General features: G+C 39.4%; 1 protein-coding gene across 1 annotated transcript; it reads left to right on the forward strand.

Annotated features, from left to right (window-relative positions):
* Positions 1-13,032: 13,032 nt before the first annotated feature.
* On the forward strand, positions 13,033-13,971 carry Olr906 (olfactory receptor 906). Its single transcript, NM_001000706.1, has one exon. It carries the CDS (start codon positions 13,033-13,035, stop codon positions 13,969-13,971), a length of 939 nt encoding a protein of 312 aa, NP_001000706.1.
* The last annotated feature ends 483 nt before the right edge of the window (positions 13,972-14,454 follow it).

Raw genomic sequence — 14,454 nt, forward strand, 5'->3', positions numbered from 1 at the left:
TGAATGCTCGCAGCAAACCATTGAACGTTTGAATGGTTGAAATGTTCAACCATTGAACAGAATGGCATCCCTGTTGGAGGATTTAGAGAAAAGTTTGAAAGAGCTGAAGGGGCTTGCAACCCCATAAGAACAACAATGCCTACCAACCAGAGCTCTTAGGGATTAAACTACTACCCAAAGACTGACCCATGGCCCCATCTGCATGTGTGGCAGAGGATGTCCTTGTTTGGTACCAAAGGAAGGAGAAGCCCTTGGTGCTGTCAAGGTTGGGCCCCCAGTGTAAGGGAATGTCTGGGGTGTGTGCGATGGGTGGTGGATGGGGAGGGGAACACCCTTATAGAAGGGGACGTATAGGGGACTTATGGACAGAAAACTGGGTGAGGGAATAATATTTGAAATGTAAATAAAATATGTCCAATAAAATTGTTTATATATATGTATATATGAAAATCTATTCAAGAAAATATTAACAAACTAATGAAGAAATAGAACACAAGACTCTCATTAAAGTAGGAGCAAAAAGGGAGCAACAGACAGCAATAAATTTTGAATAAATCACTAGGACATACTTTAAAAAATATATTCTACCAAATTTGAGAATTGTTAAGAAGTATACATATGAAATTTACAAATATTAGTGTCTTTAAGGATTCTATGGCAGCATTATAACTTTGAGAAAGGTATAACTTTTATAAGGTTTTTCTAAGGGTTTGTATTCCTGAACAAATACATCATAATCAAGAAGCAAGTTGGAGAGGAAAGGATTTATTCAATGTACACTTCCATATTACTGTTCATCATCAGAGGAAATCAGGACAGGAACTCACACGAGGGCAGGAACCTGGAGGCAGGAGCTGATGCAGAGGACATGGAGGGATGCTGCTTGCTGGCTTGCTTTCTCTGGCTTGCTCAGCTTGTTTTCTTATAGAATTCAGGACGACCAGCCCAGGGATGGCACCATGCACAATGGACTGGCTTCTCCCCTCTTGATCACTAATTACGAAAATGTGTAACAGCTTGATCTCATGGAGGCATTTCCTTAAGGGAGTTTCCTTTCTCTGTGATAACTCTAACTTGTGTCAAGTTGACACACAAAACGAGCCTGTACAAGGTTTTTGATAATATTGGTGTTTTTCTTTTATTTTTAATCTTTGTGGGTTTCATATATATATACATATATATATGTTATATGAAATTATATATATGTATGTATTATATTGCATTGTGATCATATTCATCCCTTCAAACCTTGTACCATCACACTCCCACTGACTGCCTACTTTCTCCTAAATATATCTGTTCTATTTTCTTATCTTTTGAATTTTTGATGTGAGTCTTGTATAGGTAGCTGCCACTGCTCTGTGGCATGCTCAACAATCATGTCATATCCAGAAGATTGTGCTTCACAGAATTCCTTTCATATTCCAGTTGCTATAGTCTTTCTGTGTCCCGCGCTACGTCTCGCCAGCAGGAACGACGCGGCACACACAGGATCCTACTACAGAAAAGCTTTAATGCGTCTTGAGAGGGAGAGCATAAGCTTACAATGCGGAGACGGAGAGTGAGGAATAACCGTCCCTTATATAGGAAACTATCCTCGCCTAGGACGTGTCACTCTCTGACTGGTCGCTGCCAATTATGCCAGATGACGTACCAAAACGTACGTGTCCCTTTGAGTAGGGACGTTACCAGGCGCCTGCGTATTGCCCTTTTTACTAGGTGCGTTCTGCCGGATGCCGGTGCCATCTTGTAATGGAGTTTGTGAGGACAGCTCCTCACATATGTGAGGACAGCTCCTCGGACAGCTCCTCACATCTCTGTGAGGACAGCTCCTCGGACAGCTCCTCACATTTCTGTCCTTTCTTCTGTGTTTCCTGTGTGGGTGGTAATATTTGTGTACTATTTACTGTTAAGGACTCAACAATCATTTATTTTTAGCACTTTGTTAAATTGCAAATCTTTTTGTTTACCATTACCCACTAAAATGTAGCATCTATGATCAAGGATAGGAGCAGCACTATATCAGTATAAAAACTACACATGTAGAGGGCAGCTTGGCATATGTCCATTTAGCAAAACATCAGTAGTAAATCCCTCCTTGGAGCTGTGACACCTTAACCATAAGCTTTTGATGATTAAGTATGTATTCCCTCCCATGGTATCTCAGATACAATTAGAGAGTAGTTGATTACCTCAAAAACAGTCATACCGGTATTGCAGCTGTGGGAACATCCTTACCATCTCACAGTATGGTTGCATTCTGGCTTTATAATTTAGAAAGGCTGTTGATGAGTTTTTCTCCCCAGAAGTTTGAATAGGACTACGAACACTAGCCAAAAGGGAGGATTAGTTTAGTTCCAGCTTGATTTCTATTTGTGGTTTTTGTAAAACACGTGGTATCAGGATCAATTGCAACAGACTTTACTATTTCGGAGCCTCTAGAGGACTCTGTTGAATTAAGTAAATAATTATTAAATCCCATCTCATGGTTTGCTACCTGCCTCAATCGTCAAGGTTCCCAAATAACACACACACACACACACACACACACACACACACACACACACACACACACACAGCCTTTATATTTTAGTATGCCTTAAGCAGCACAATAGTTGGGTGACTGTCTAGCTTCCATGATGCTAGAATCTACCTTCCACTGATAATTCTGAGTTATCACTTAATCACTTCCATGTTCCATCTTGACTGCTCTTAACTCCAAGTCTAGACCACACTTTCTTGACCCAGAGCCCAGAGCACTCTCCTTGCTTCTCTACCCCATGATTTTCCTCTCTCCACACTCTCCTCGCATGTCGGATCTCCTTCTTTCTCTACTCCGGTTCAAAGTCCAGGACATCCTAAAATCCTGCCTCTGTCTGTCCTTCCCAGCTATTAGCTGCTGGTATTTTTTTTTAACCAACCAGGACCAACTGGGGGCAGGTTCTCAGAAGCCACATGCAGACCCTTTGTGCAAACAGTTTTTTGGGAGAACAATTAGCATTCAAAATATATGCAGCTCTAGGACTCTATAGACAACAACTCTCAGGGCAGTATGCAGCTGGTACCGGAATAGTCTACCCCCCCAATCTATAGCTTCTGGGAGCAGCAAGATACCTTCTCCATTTGAAATAAAAATTAGGATTGTTTAATTAGCGTATACAGTAATATGCAGTTTTTCATCTATCCTGAATTTCTGCTATACCTCTCTGTATCTCCATTTAGGCTCTTCCCCCCTGGATTACCCATACATACTTTTTTAAAACTTAAAAACTATTTTTCTTTCATATAATACATCCTGACTACAGTTTCCCTTCCATCACCTCCTCCCAGTTCCTCTCCACCTCCCTTCTTTCCAGATATACTCCCCCCTTAGCTTTCCTTCAGAAAAGAGCAAGCCTCTAAGAGATAGCACCCAAATAGGACAAAACAAGATACAATTAGGCAAGGTGAAAGACCTCAGATTGAGGCTCAACAAGGCAACCTAATAGGAGGAAAAGAGTTCCAAGAATAGACAAAGAGTCAGAGACACTCACTCCTACTATTGGGAGTTTCACAAAACCATCAAGCTAACAGCCATAACACATACACAGAGGACTTGGTATAGACCATTGCAGGCCCTGTGTTTATTGTTTTAGTTTCTGTGAACCCATATGAGCCCAGCTTAGTTGATTCACTGGGACACATTGTCATGGTGTCCATCCCCTCTGATTCCTACTTCTGTGGGATTCCCTGATGTCCAATTTAGACTCTGTCTCCATATAATATCTGGATGTGGATCTTGGCTCAAGTCCCATCTGCTGCTGGAAAAAGTCTCTCTGATGACAACTGGAGAAGGCACCAATCTATGAGTATAACAATATTATTAGGAATCATTTCATTGATTTTTCCCCATCTAGGTCTCTAGGATATCTAGTTTCTGGATTCTGGCCACCTAGACAGTGCAGGACATGTGCTTCCCCTTGTAGTATGGATATCAAGTTAAACTCAACATTAGTTGGCCACTCCATGGTGTCTGTGACACCATTGCCCCAGCAATTTTTCCAGCAGAACAGATGGTTGGTCGAGAGATTTGTGGCTGGGTTGGTGTCCTGGATTCTCTATCCATATCCTGCAGACTACCTTCCCCTACCAAAGAGACTAGAATGTCAGGGTGAAGGTTCTATGCAGACACCGGTTTGACCTTTCCAGTGGGTTTTGTGGATGTTGTTTTTTGCAATGGAGCCTAAGTTTTGCAGAAAGCAGGTGGTGTCAGTTTGCAGAAAGTAGCACTCTGTCCTAGCACCATCCTGGTTTTAGGAGTCTCCATGGGTCCTCCTTCGCTAACAACTTAACTGAATGCAACCCATAGCAACCAGTGAAGCCTTGCCTGGCAATTAAAGATGACCAATTCAGACTCCATATCCTCAATTACTCCATATGCTGAGTCCTCACTAGAGTCATCCTCATAGATTCCAAGTTTTCACTATGCTAGGTTTCCACACACCTTATGACCCCAGTTTCAGTTGTTTCTCCTGGCACTCTCTTCCTTCATTCCACACCCATCTTGATGCTTCCTGTTCATGTCCTCACCCACCTCCAGTCCATCCACAAAACCCATTTCCTTTTCTCAAGGAGATCCATGTGTCTGGTTGCTAGAATATTCCTCTTTAACTAACCTCTCTGGGTCTATGGATTGCAGCTTGATTATCATTTACATAACAGCTAATATCCACTTATCCAAAATGTATAAAAAAACCTCAAGAAACTAGACATTAACAAATCAAATACTCCAATTTTAAAATGGGGGTAAATATCTAAAAAAGAGATTTCTCAGTAGAGAAATTTCAAATAGCTGAGAAACACTTAAAGAAATGTTCAACATCCTTATCCATCAGGGAAATGAAAATCAAAATGACTAAGATTTCATCTTATATTTGTTAGAATGACTAAGATTAAAAAAATACAAGGGACAGCTCATGCTGGCAAGGATGTAGAGCAACAGGTACATGACTATGTACTATGTTTGTCTTTCTGGGTCTGGGTTACCTCACTCGGAATGATTTTTTTCTAGTTCTAACCATTTGCCTGAAAATCTCGTGATACTTTTTTTTTAAAGTAGATGAGTAATATACATTGTGTAAGTGTACCAAATTTTCTTCATCCATTCTTTAGTTGAGAGATGTCTAGGTTGTTTCCAGTTTCTGGCTATTACGAATAAAGCTGCTATGAACATGGATGAACAAGTCTTTTTGTGTTATGATGGAGCATCTTAGGGTATATGCCCCAAAGTGGTATAGCTTTGTCTTGATTCAAAAATTTCTGTGGGACAGCCAAACTGATTTTGAAAGTGGCTGTACAAGTTTGCACTCCCACCAGCAATGAAAGAACGTATCTCTTTCACGGCTGCGCCACTGCATTGGTGTTCTATTCAGGAAGTCATCTCCTATGCTTATGCATTCAATGCTATTTCTCACTTTCTCTTATGTGAAGTTCTTCAGTGTATATGGTTTTATGTGGAAGTCTTTGATCCGATTTGGCTTGAGTTTTGTGCAGGATGGTAGATATGGATCTATATATATTCTTTTAGATGAGTAATAAGACAAACACCATTTGTTGAAGATGTGTACTTTTTAATGTTGTGTATTTCTGTCTTCTTTATCAAAAATTAAGTGATTATACACGTGTGGATTTATGTGTGGGTCTGTAAGGTGAAATGTCAAATTAGTTTTAAAGTCATTTCCTTTTGACTAAGAATATTTAACATTTCTTTAAGAGATTCCCAGGCATTTGCATTTTATCATTTGAGAACTCCTTTTATTTCTATAACACATTTCCAAATTGGGTTATTTGTTTTCCTGGTGTTCACTTCTTTAAAAATTAAATATATTATATATATATTAACTTTCTATCAGATGTATAATTGTATAGACGTTTTTATTATACTGTAGGCTGTCATATTGCTCAAATGATGGTGTCCTTTGCTATATAGAAGCTTTTTAGCTTCATGATATCCCATTTACTAATTGTTAATCTTAATGCCTGTGTTATCAATGTACCCTTTCAGCTTCTTTTTTTAATTTAATGCATTTATTTATTCACTTTATAGCCCAATATTAGCCCTTCCTCTGCATGTAGTACCCCCTCACATAAGTCCTTCCTCTATTCCCTATAGAAGAAGAAGCCCCCTCTGAGTGTTAATTATCTACCACCCACCCTACCTTCCCATTTCCCCTATCCCCTCATCACCCAACAATAAAAAGATACATGCTAACAGACTGGATACATAAACAGGATCCATTATTCTGCTGCATACAAGAAACACACCTCAGCCCAGAACTGGGGCTGTCTCACAGCCCTTGGACATAAAACCTACCTGCAGAGAGCTGGTCTGCCAGGAGCACTCTCCCTCCTAAACTCACAGCACACAAGTGGGACACAACTTTCTCTCCATTGACTGTCCAAGGAGAGAAACTCAGGGAGCATGTAGGTTGCTGGAACCATAGGGAAGCCTAGGACAGGACCCTCTGGTTTCCATCTGCACCCAGACCTGGGGCTGTGCCACAGCTCTTGGACCCAAAACTTACCCTGAGAGAGCTCGTCCCTCAGGAGCACTCTCACTCCCAAGATCACAGGCTCACAGGCCCACAGGAGGGACAAGTTCCAGCCAGAGACAGCAAGATAACTAGATGGCAAGAGGCAAGCACAAGAACCTAAGCAACAGAAATCAAGACTACTTGGCATCATCAGAACCTAGTTCTTCCACCATAGAAAATACTGGATATCGAAACAAACCAGAAAAGCAAGATTTGGATGTTAAAATCACATCTCATGATGATGATAGAGGACATTAAAAAGGACATAAATAACCTCCTTAAAGAAATATAGAACAGGTAGACAAGGATAAGCCCTTAAAGAGGAAACACAATAATCCCTTAAAAATTACAGGAAAACCTAACCAAACAGGTGAAGGAATTGAACAAAACATTTCAGGACTTACAATGGAAATAGAAACAATAAAAATGTCACAAAGGGAAACAACCCTAGAAATAGAAAACCTAGCAAAGAGATCATGGTTCATAGACGCAAGCATAATCAAAGAATACAAGAGATTGAAGAGAGAATCTCAGGGGCAGAAGGTACCATAGAAAACATTGACACAACCAACAAAGATAATGTAAAATGCAAAAAGATGCTAACTCTGAACATTGAGGAAATCTAGAACATTGAGGAAACAATGAGAAGATCAAACCTAAGAATAATAGGTATAGAAGAGAACGATGATTCCCAACTTAAGGGGCCATCTTCAACAAAGTATAGAATCCAACTTCCCTAACCTAAAGGAAGAGATGTCCATGAACATACAAGAAGCATACAGAACTCCAAATAGATGGCACCAGAAAAGGAATTTCTTCCATCACATGATAGTCAAAACACAAAAAATACAAAAGAAAGAAAGAATATTAAAAGCAGTAAGGGAAAAAGGTCAAGTAACATATAAAAGCAGGCATATAAGAATTACACCAGATTTTTCACCAGAGTCTATGAAAGCTAGATGATCCTGGACAGATATCATATAGACTCTAAGAGATCACAAATGCCAGCCTGGGCTACTATATCCAGCAAAATTCTCAATTACCATAGCTGGAGAAGCCAAGATATTCCATGACAAAACCAAATTTACACAATTTATCTTTCTACAAATCCAGCCTAACAAAGGATAGTAGATGGAAAACTCTAACATAAGGAGGGAAACTACACCCTAGGAAAAGCAAGAAAGTAATCTTCTCACAACAAAATGTGGACAGAGTCTAGTCTCTTCTGGCTTCCCATGTGTGTCTGCCCCTCTGAAGGTTTAGTTCTCCCTCCCACGGGATTTGGGTGCAGGGAGCTTTTGATTGGGTCCCTTCATATTTGGGCAGTTTCTGGACTGCAGGCAACCTGCCACTTGAGTGCCCCTATCTTCCGGTTCCCAGAGACCCTATACAGTTTCCTCTTGTGCCAGGGATGTGGGCAGGGGTGGGCAGTATTGGTGGTCTCTCCCGCTCTGCAGTCTCAGGAGTTCCCACCTGTCCACCTGTCCGGGCGGTGAGCTCTCTCTCCCAAGGTGTTTGGGAGCAGGGAACTGTGGACTGGGGCTCCAGGTAAAAATCGGAAGTGTCCAGTGCAAGAGGAATTTTGCCTCTGTGTGTCCTGAGTCCACCAGGCAGGTCTCTTGGAGCAGAAAAGTTGGTCTTAACCTGTGGTCCTGTGGCTGAAGTTGCTCCTGGGGGGCTGCTTTTGAGCTCTCCGTGAGGGCAGCAACCAGGAGGGCCTGTGCAGCCTTTTCCCAGGGATCCTGTGCACCAGGGTCCCAGATGGCATTAGGCGTTTTCCTCTGGAGTCAGAAATGTGGGCAGAATGTAGTCTCTTCTGGCTTCCCAGGCGTGTCTGCCCCTCTGAAGGTTTACCTCTCCCTCCCACGGGATTCGGGTTAGTGTTCATGTTTCTTAACCCAAAATTTTCACGCTTCTTATTTAAATGTGTATTTTCTCCCTAACATTTGTGACTTATGTCCAAAAAATATTTCAATTTGTTTAAATTTCTTTTAAGGTTTAAAATCAACTCCCACAGGTCAAACCAAGTATTCTGATAACCATTATTTAATCCTTAATTAACAACCAGTTTCCTTTCACAGACAAGCTGTTACTGCCTATTTCAGATGCATAGTTAACATCTTAATCTCTTCCTCAGCTATCCAAAGCAGCTTTAAAGGAAGCCTTCCATGACCAAGTTCCTCAAACACCCTTGCTTTTCTAGTTTCATAACAGCAGACCATGATGTGCTCCCAACAAACCATTACAGGCTTAACACACACTACCCAACCTATACAGACATCCCCCTGCTGGGGTTCTGTTCCTCTGTTGTGATTACTCTACAGGTTTATCTACAGTGCAATTCCCACAGATCCAGCTGAGATTCATCTCCTCAGAACTTTCTGGGACAATAAAGCTGCCTTCTTTCAGTCAACTCACCTGACTACAGACTCCCAAGTTACATGCTGAGATCACAGATGACAGCTGAGACACACAGAGGACTATAGACGAACTCTCTTGTCAAAGTCAAATGGCTACTAAACTTGGGGAAGTTGCATGATAGTGAAGAAAACATGATGTTAATCTAGATTAATCAAATGTTTAAAATCAATTTTAATACCCTCAAAAACTGTACAACTCTTGGAAAAATTACTTGATTAAATAATCTTGTCTTTCCAACACCTCACCGTCACCCCTCCTTACCCCTCTGGCTTAGTTGTGCTATCACTGTGGCCTGTGTAGTGTTTTCTTTTGTATACTTGAATTCCACCCAAAATTTTCACTAGAAATGACACCGTCACTCCAGTGACACCTCTTTTTTAAAAAAATAAAGAGGAGAAGTGGGACCATGAAAGGCAGCCTGGTTCTTAGTTGAGCTAATGCTAGAAACCCTGGTAACTCTGAAGGGATGGTAGGCATTTTTGCCCGACTCTTGGGAATCCAGGCCCCTGTCACTAGCCACACCCCTCCATAGATTTGTGGCCATCAGTCATGTAAGGGTAATACTCTAAACCTCTCCACAGGTAGAGGATGTGACTATAGGTTGCATAGGTTGAAGACAGATATCCATCTTAATGAAGTACCGAAAGGCTTAGCCAATGAATTTTTCTTCCCAGACTCTTCTCCCTGCAAAAGGTATTTAATCTCAGGTCCACCCTGACAAGTGGGGTATGGCTTTACTCATCCACTTTCTGCCATGACAATGAATGTCTTAAAACCATGGACTGCTTCTTTTTATTGGGATCTGCCATGGGGAGCCACAAAGAAGGCTTTGCCTACAGAGCCCCCAGTTAATCTCCTATAGGAGGCCTCCCTGTGCTCCCAGCCATGGCTGCCCTACAACCAAGCCAAGCCAAGCCCAATACCAAGAAGGCAATGGCTATCCCATGGGACCAGCCAGAGAACCCCTCATTTCTCCTTCAACCTTAGGTTAGATCCAGCCCATGGACCCCTACTCCATTATTAGCTCTTCTGTGGCATCCAGAGGTGCCTGAATGCCCTAGAGCTTGAGAACCAGATAGCCCTGGCCCAAGCCACCTCTGGTGGTCCTGTGCCTCAAGTGCCTCAGGCTTCCCTTCCTTACCCCTGGAGTGGTGTTCTGTGGCTTCCCTAACATCCACCAAGCTACAAAGTGGGGTAAGTCTAGTCAACTCCTGTGTCCCACCTGTAGTTGCTGAGCCCTCTGGTGGAACACCCACCATAACCCTACAGGTGGGTGGGGGAACCACACTCATAGAGGCAGGGAGAGGTAGGATAGGGGGTTTGTGGAGGGAAGGGGAATAAGATTTGAAATATAAACAAAATAACCAATAAAAAAGAAAAAAGAAAAATATTGCATTCATTACTCAATGTTCACTAAAAGAACAAGAACAAAATATGAAGTCGGTGGAATATTTTGTGTAGTAAAAATCTCATTTCTGTACTTGTAGACTGTATAAGATACAGTAAAGTACATAAGAAACAATAAAATATCTCAATGTATCATTATTTAATACCTACAGTTTGGCATAATATAGGATATCTTCTTTATATTTCTCAAAGGACTTGAAGAAAATGTTAGGGCAAGAGTAGGTTTGTGTACATTGTTGTAGCCCTGGATCTCATATGATGGAGCAAATATCAGTCTTGAAATTATAAAATAAAAAAACAAGAACAAGACACAATCTCAACTTTTGAAGATAATCAATGTAATGCTCCTTTGATTTCCCAATTCTTCTCTGCAGTTGCAGAACATATTAATTATAAAATATCAGTTAAACTGTCAAAGAGTATACTATTGTAGGGCAGTTTAGTCCTGGGTTTAACTAATCCCAACTGAATTGAGAATAAATTATCTCCTGGGCATAGACTTGAGTCCATGCATTCATTAAGAAAGTTGCTTGACCAAAGGGAAGCCAAATTGGATGTTATCAGTTGATTGATACACTTTTTCTCTATCTTTATATTGTCTGTTTTTTTAAGAAAGATGTGTGGTGACATCCCTGCATCCATGTCTTGAACTTCTGCTTGCATTAAGTTTGTCTTTAGTTCAGTGTCTCAGGGATTTATAGACTGTCTAGAGAAGGTAAAGTTATATTTATGTTTGTGCAATTTTTAATTTTATCTTATCCAGAGACCTGCAAAATGTTTCACCTTCTATTGTCTTAAAAAAGTATCAGTTGCTTCGTTTTCTTAAAGAATTACAAGGATGACAATAATGTTTATAGCACACCCAGTTTCTGATAAATGATAAAAAAGATTAAAGGTACATTTATTTTCATTTCTAAGTGAGGCATACTGTTAGCAACCTTAGAAGCCATTCCACATGTACCTTTTAGTGTAGCAGGATTCAGTACAATAAACAGAGGTAAGAGCAAATGACAAAACTGTCTTCTGAAGAATATTTCGAATATGTGTACTTTTATGTTTTTAAGTGGCAGCATGTCTGACTACTGTAAGACTTTATATTTGAGTGATATGACCATATATACTAAACAGTGTGTTTGATATTTGTGGAGAAATGCATTTTTATCCATCATTGAAAGGTTGAATTTACTGGAAAAAGCAAGGATTCTCAAATTATTATTTAAATATTTTAATTATGTTAATTTTACTTTTAGTGTATTTTAAGTATTGTGTAAATCATGTAACAGTTATCTGTCAGTTTTGATGACATTTTGATGGAAAAGATGTATATTTTTTTCTTCTTTTTCAGAGCTAGGGACTGAACCCAGGGCCTTGCACTTGCTAGGCAAGCGCTCTACCATTGAGCTAAATCCCCAACCCTAAAGATGTATATTCTTAAAGAGAAAAAACAGGGAGACTCAGAAGACTAAAACAGAATGATGAATAATGTTTATTTTCAACTTTAGTACTTATAACTTGTTGAACTGCACAGCACAGAAAGTGGAACAACACCACAGACTCTGTGATGTCTGTTACTATCAGGAGAGAATAGGGCTGATAGAAGTCATATAGGTTACAGTATAGAGTTCTGCGGTTTGAGAACACAAATCCTATAGATAATTTTAATCATTCTATGAGAAAGATGGCACTATTACAATTAGAGATAAAAAATTTGTATGAGTTTTTTATGTCCTCAAGAAAGTTTAGATGTGAAGTCACAAATAAAGTTAGTAAAAAATGTAAAATAATATATGTCTCTGAATTTATAGAAAATCGTAACTGATTTCTTGCTCTGCTTAATTATTTTCCCTGGTCCATGTTTTAATTGTCACGAATCATTATTTATTTTTTTGCTTGTTTAATTGTTTCAGGATAGAGTCTCTTTGTGTAACCCTGGCTTGAACATCCAGGCTGTCCTTGAACTAGTAAAGATTGGCCTTCTGCTTCCTGAGTGCTGAGATTTAAAGCTTGTGTCACCATCTCCCAGTTTTAATTGTTTTATAATAAAAGATATCTAGTCTCATTTCAGGGTTTACAATCATTTACTTCCTTGGCCATTTAAAAATAACACATACTGGGTTGGATAGATGACTCAACCATTAAAGGCTAGGCTCATAACCAAAAATATATATAAAAAACACGTATTAAGGTTGAAAAAAACAATGACAGCATTTAGGTTTACTAAATATGCTTGGGTTTCTATCAATAAATTATAGAAATTTTGAAATAGTAACAGAATTGAAATCAAATGTTATATATTCAGTCTTGAAAGCATATAATATGTGAAATCAGAAAACTTGTTTCATACTGAAAATGAAGATACTATTAAAATATTGTCACATAAATCTATAGTTCAAAAGTATCCTACACATATAGAAATTATGACTGTATGTAGAGTTTTCTGTATCATTTTTGAAGGGACTTTATACATATATTTACAAATATTTTTCCATTTAACAAGATGATTTTTCTGTTTAATAGGAGTGAGCAGATATCATTTCACTTCATTGGATATTGTAATATCAACATTTAATTCTCTTACATTAAATTTTCATTTGAAAATTTTAATCAATAGATTTTTGGAAAATAAGACAGCATGAAAAACCACTCTATGATCAATGAATTTGTGCTCTTGGGCATATCAGACACACCAGAAGTTCAGGTTGTGATTTTTATCTTTTTATTTATTGCTTATATATTAAGTGTCACTGGAAACCTAACCATCATCACTCTCACCTTGCTAGACTCCCAGTTAAAGACTCCTATGTATTTCTTCCTCCGGAATTTCTCCTTCTTAGAAATTATATTCACCAGTGTTTCCATTCCTAGATTTTTGGAGGCAATAATCACTAAAGTCAAGACCATTTCCTATAACAATTGTCTGACTCAGTTATTTTTCTTCATCTCCATGGGAGTGTCTGAGTTCTTTCTTCTAACCGCTATGTCTTATGATCGCTATGTTGCCATCTGCAAGCCATTGCACTATACCCTCATCATGAATCAGAAAGTCTGCACACTCCTTGTCCTCACCTCATGGATGGGAGGGTTTCTGACCATCTTTCCATTGCTCATGTTATTTCTCAAGTTAGACTTTTGTGCTTCGAATATCATTGATCACTTCTGCTGTGACTACTTCCCCATTCTGCAGCTCTCCTGCTCAGATACATGGCTTTTAGAGACAATAGGCTTTTACTTTGCATTTGTTACTCTGTTGTTCACACTGGCTTTAGTGATCTTGTCATACATTTGCATCATCAGCACCATTCTGAGGTTCCCATCTGCCAGTCAGAGGAAAAAGGCTTTCTCCACCTGTTCCTCTCATATGATTGTCATCTCCATCTCTTATGGCAGCTGCATTTTCATGTATGTCAAACCTTCTGCAAATGAAAGAGCATCACTGACCAAAGGAGTGGCTCTTCTCAATACCTCAATTGCTCCCATGCTGAACCCTTTTATATACACCTTGAGAAATCAACAAGTAAAACAAGCCTTCAAGGAGTTGATTAATAAATTAGTTTTGATAGGAAAAAAATGAACATACTGGTTAACATGAATGCCAATGCACCTCTTCGGACATGGAGGAAGCAAACTTTAATCACATTATGATCACCTTGGTTTTAACTTCTTAAAAAGTATTTTGTGTATATGGGTATTTTGGCTGCTTGTATATCTGTGTACATTTCTGTGTACCTATTACAAGCCTTGTACCCATAGAGGCCAGAAAAGGGTATTGGGTCTCCTGGAAGGGGAATGACTGAATGCTGTGAGCCATTATGTTGGAGCTGTGAATCACACCAGTGTCCTCAGAAAGAACTGGAAGACGTTTTAACCTTGAAGCCACCTCTTTAATCCCTGAACTTTTTTGTGATTTGAAAGTAACGGTGTTCTGTTTCCCTTAAAACTTTGTGGGCATTGTTTACTATTTAAGCATTCCATCATGGACAAGATAGGATCACTCTGAAATGTTATGGAACATTTGATAGTTACCTGTATTTTGGAATAAGAACCTGTTTTCATT

Source organism: Rattus norvegicus, chromosome 7 (genome assembly GCF_036323735.1).
Source record: "Rattus norvegicus strain BN/NHsdMcwi chromosome 7, GRCr8, whole genome shotgun sequence".
Taxonomy (NCBI): domain Eukaryota; kingdom Metazoa; phylum Chordata; class Mammalia; order Rodentia; family Muridae; genus Rattus; species Rattus norvegicus.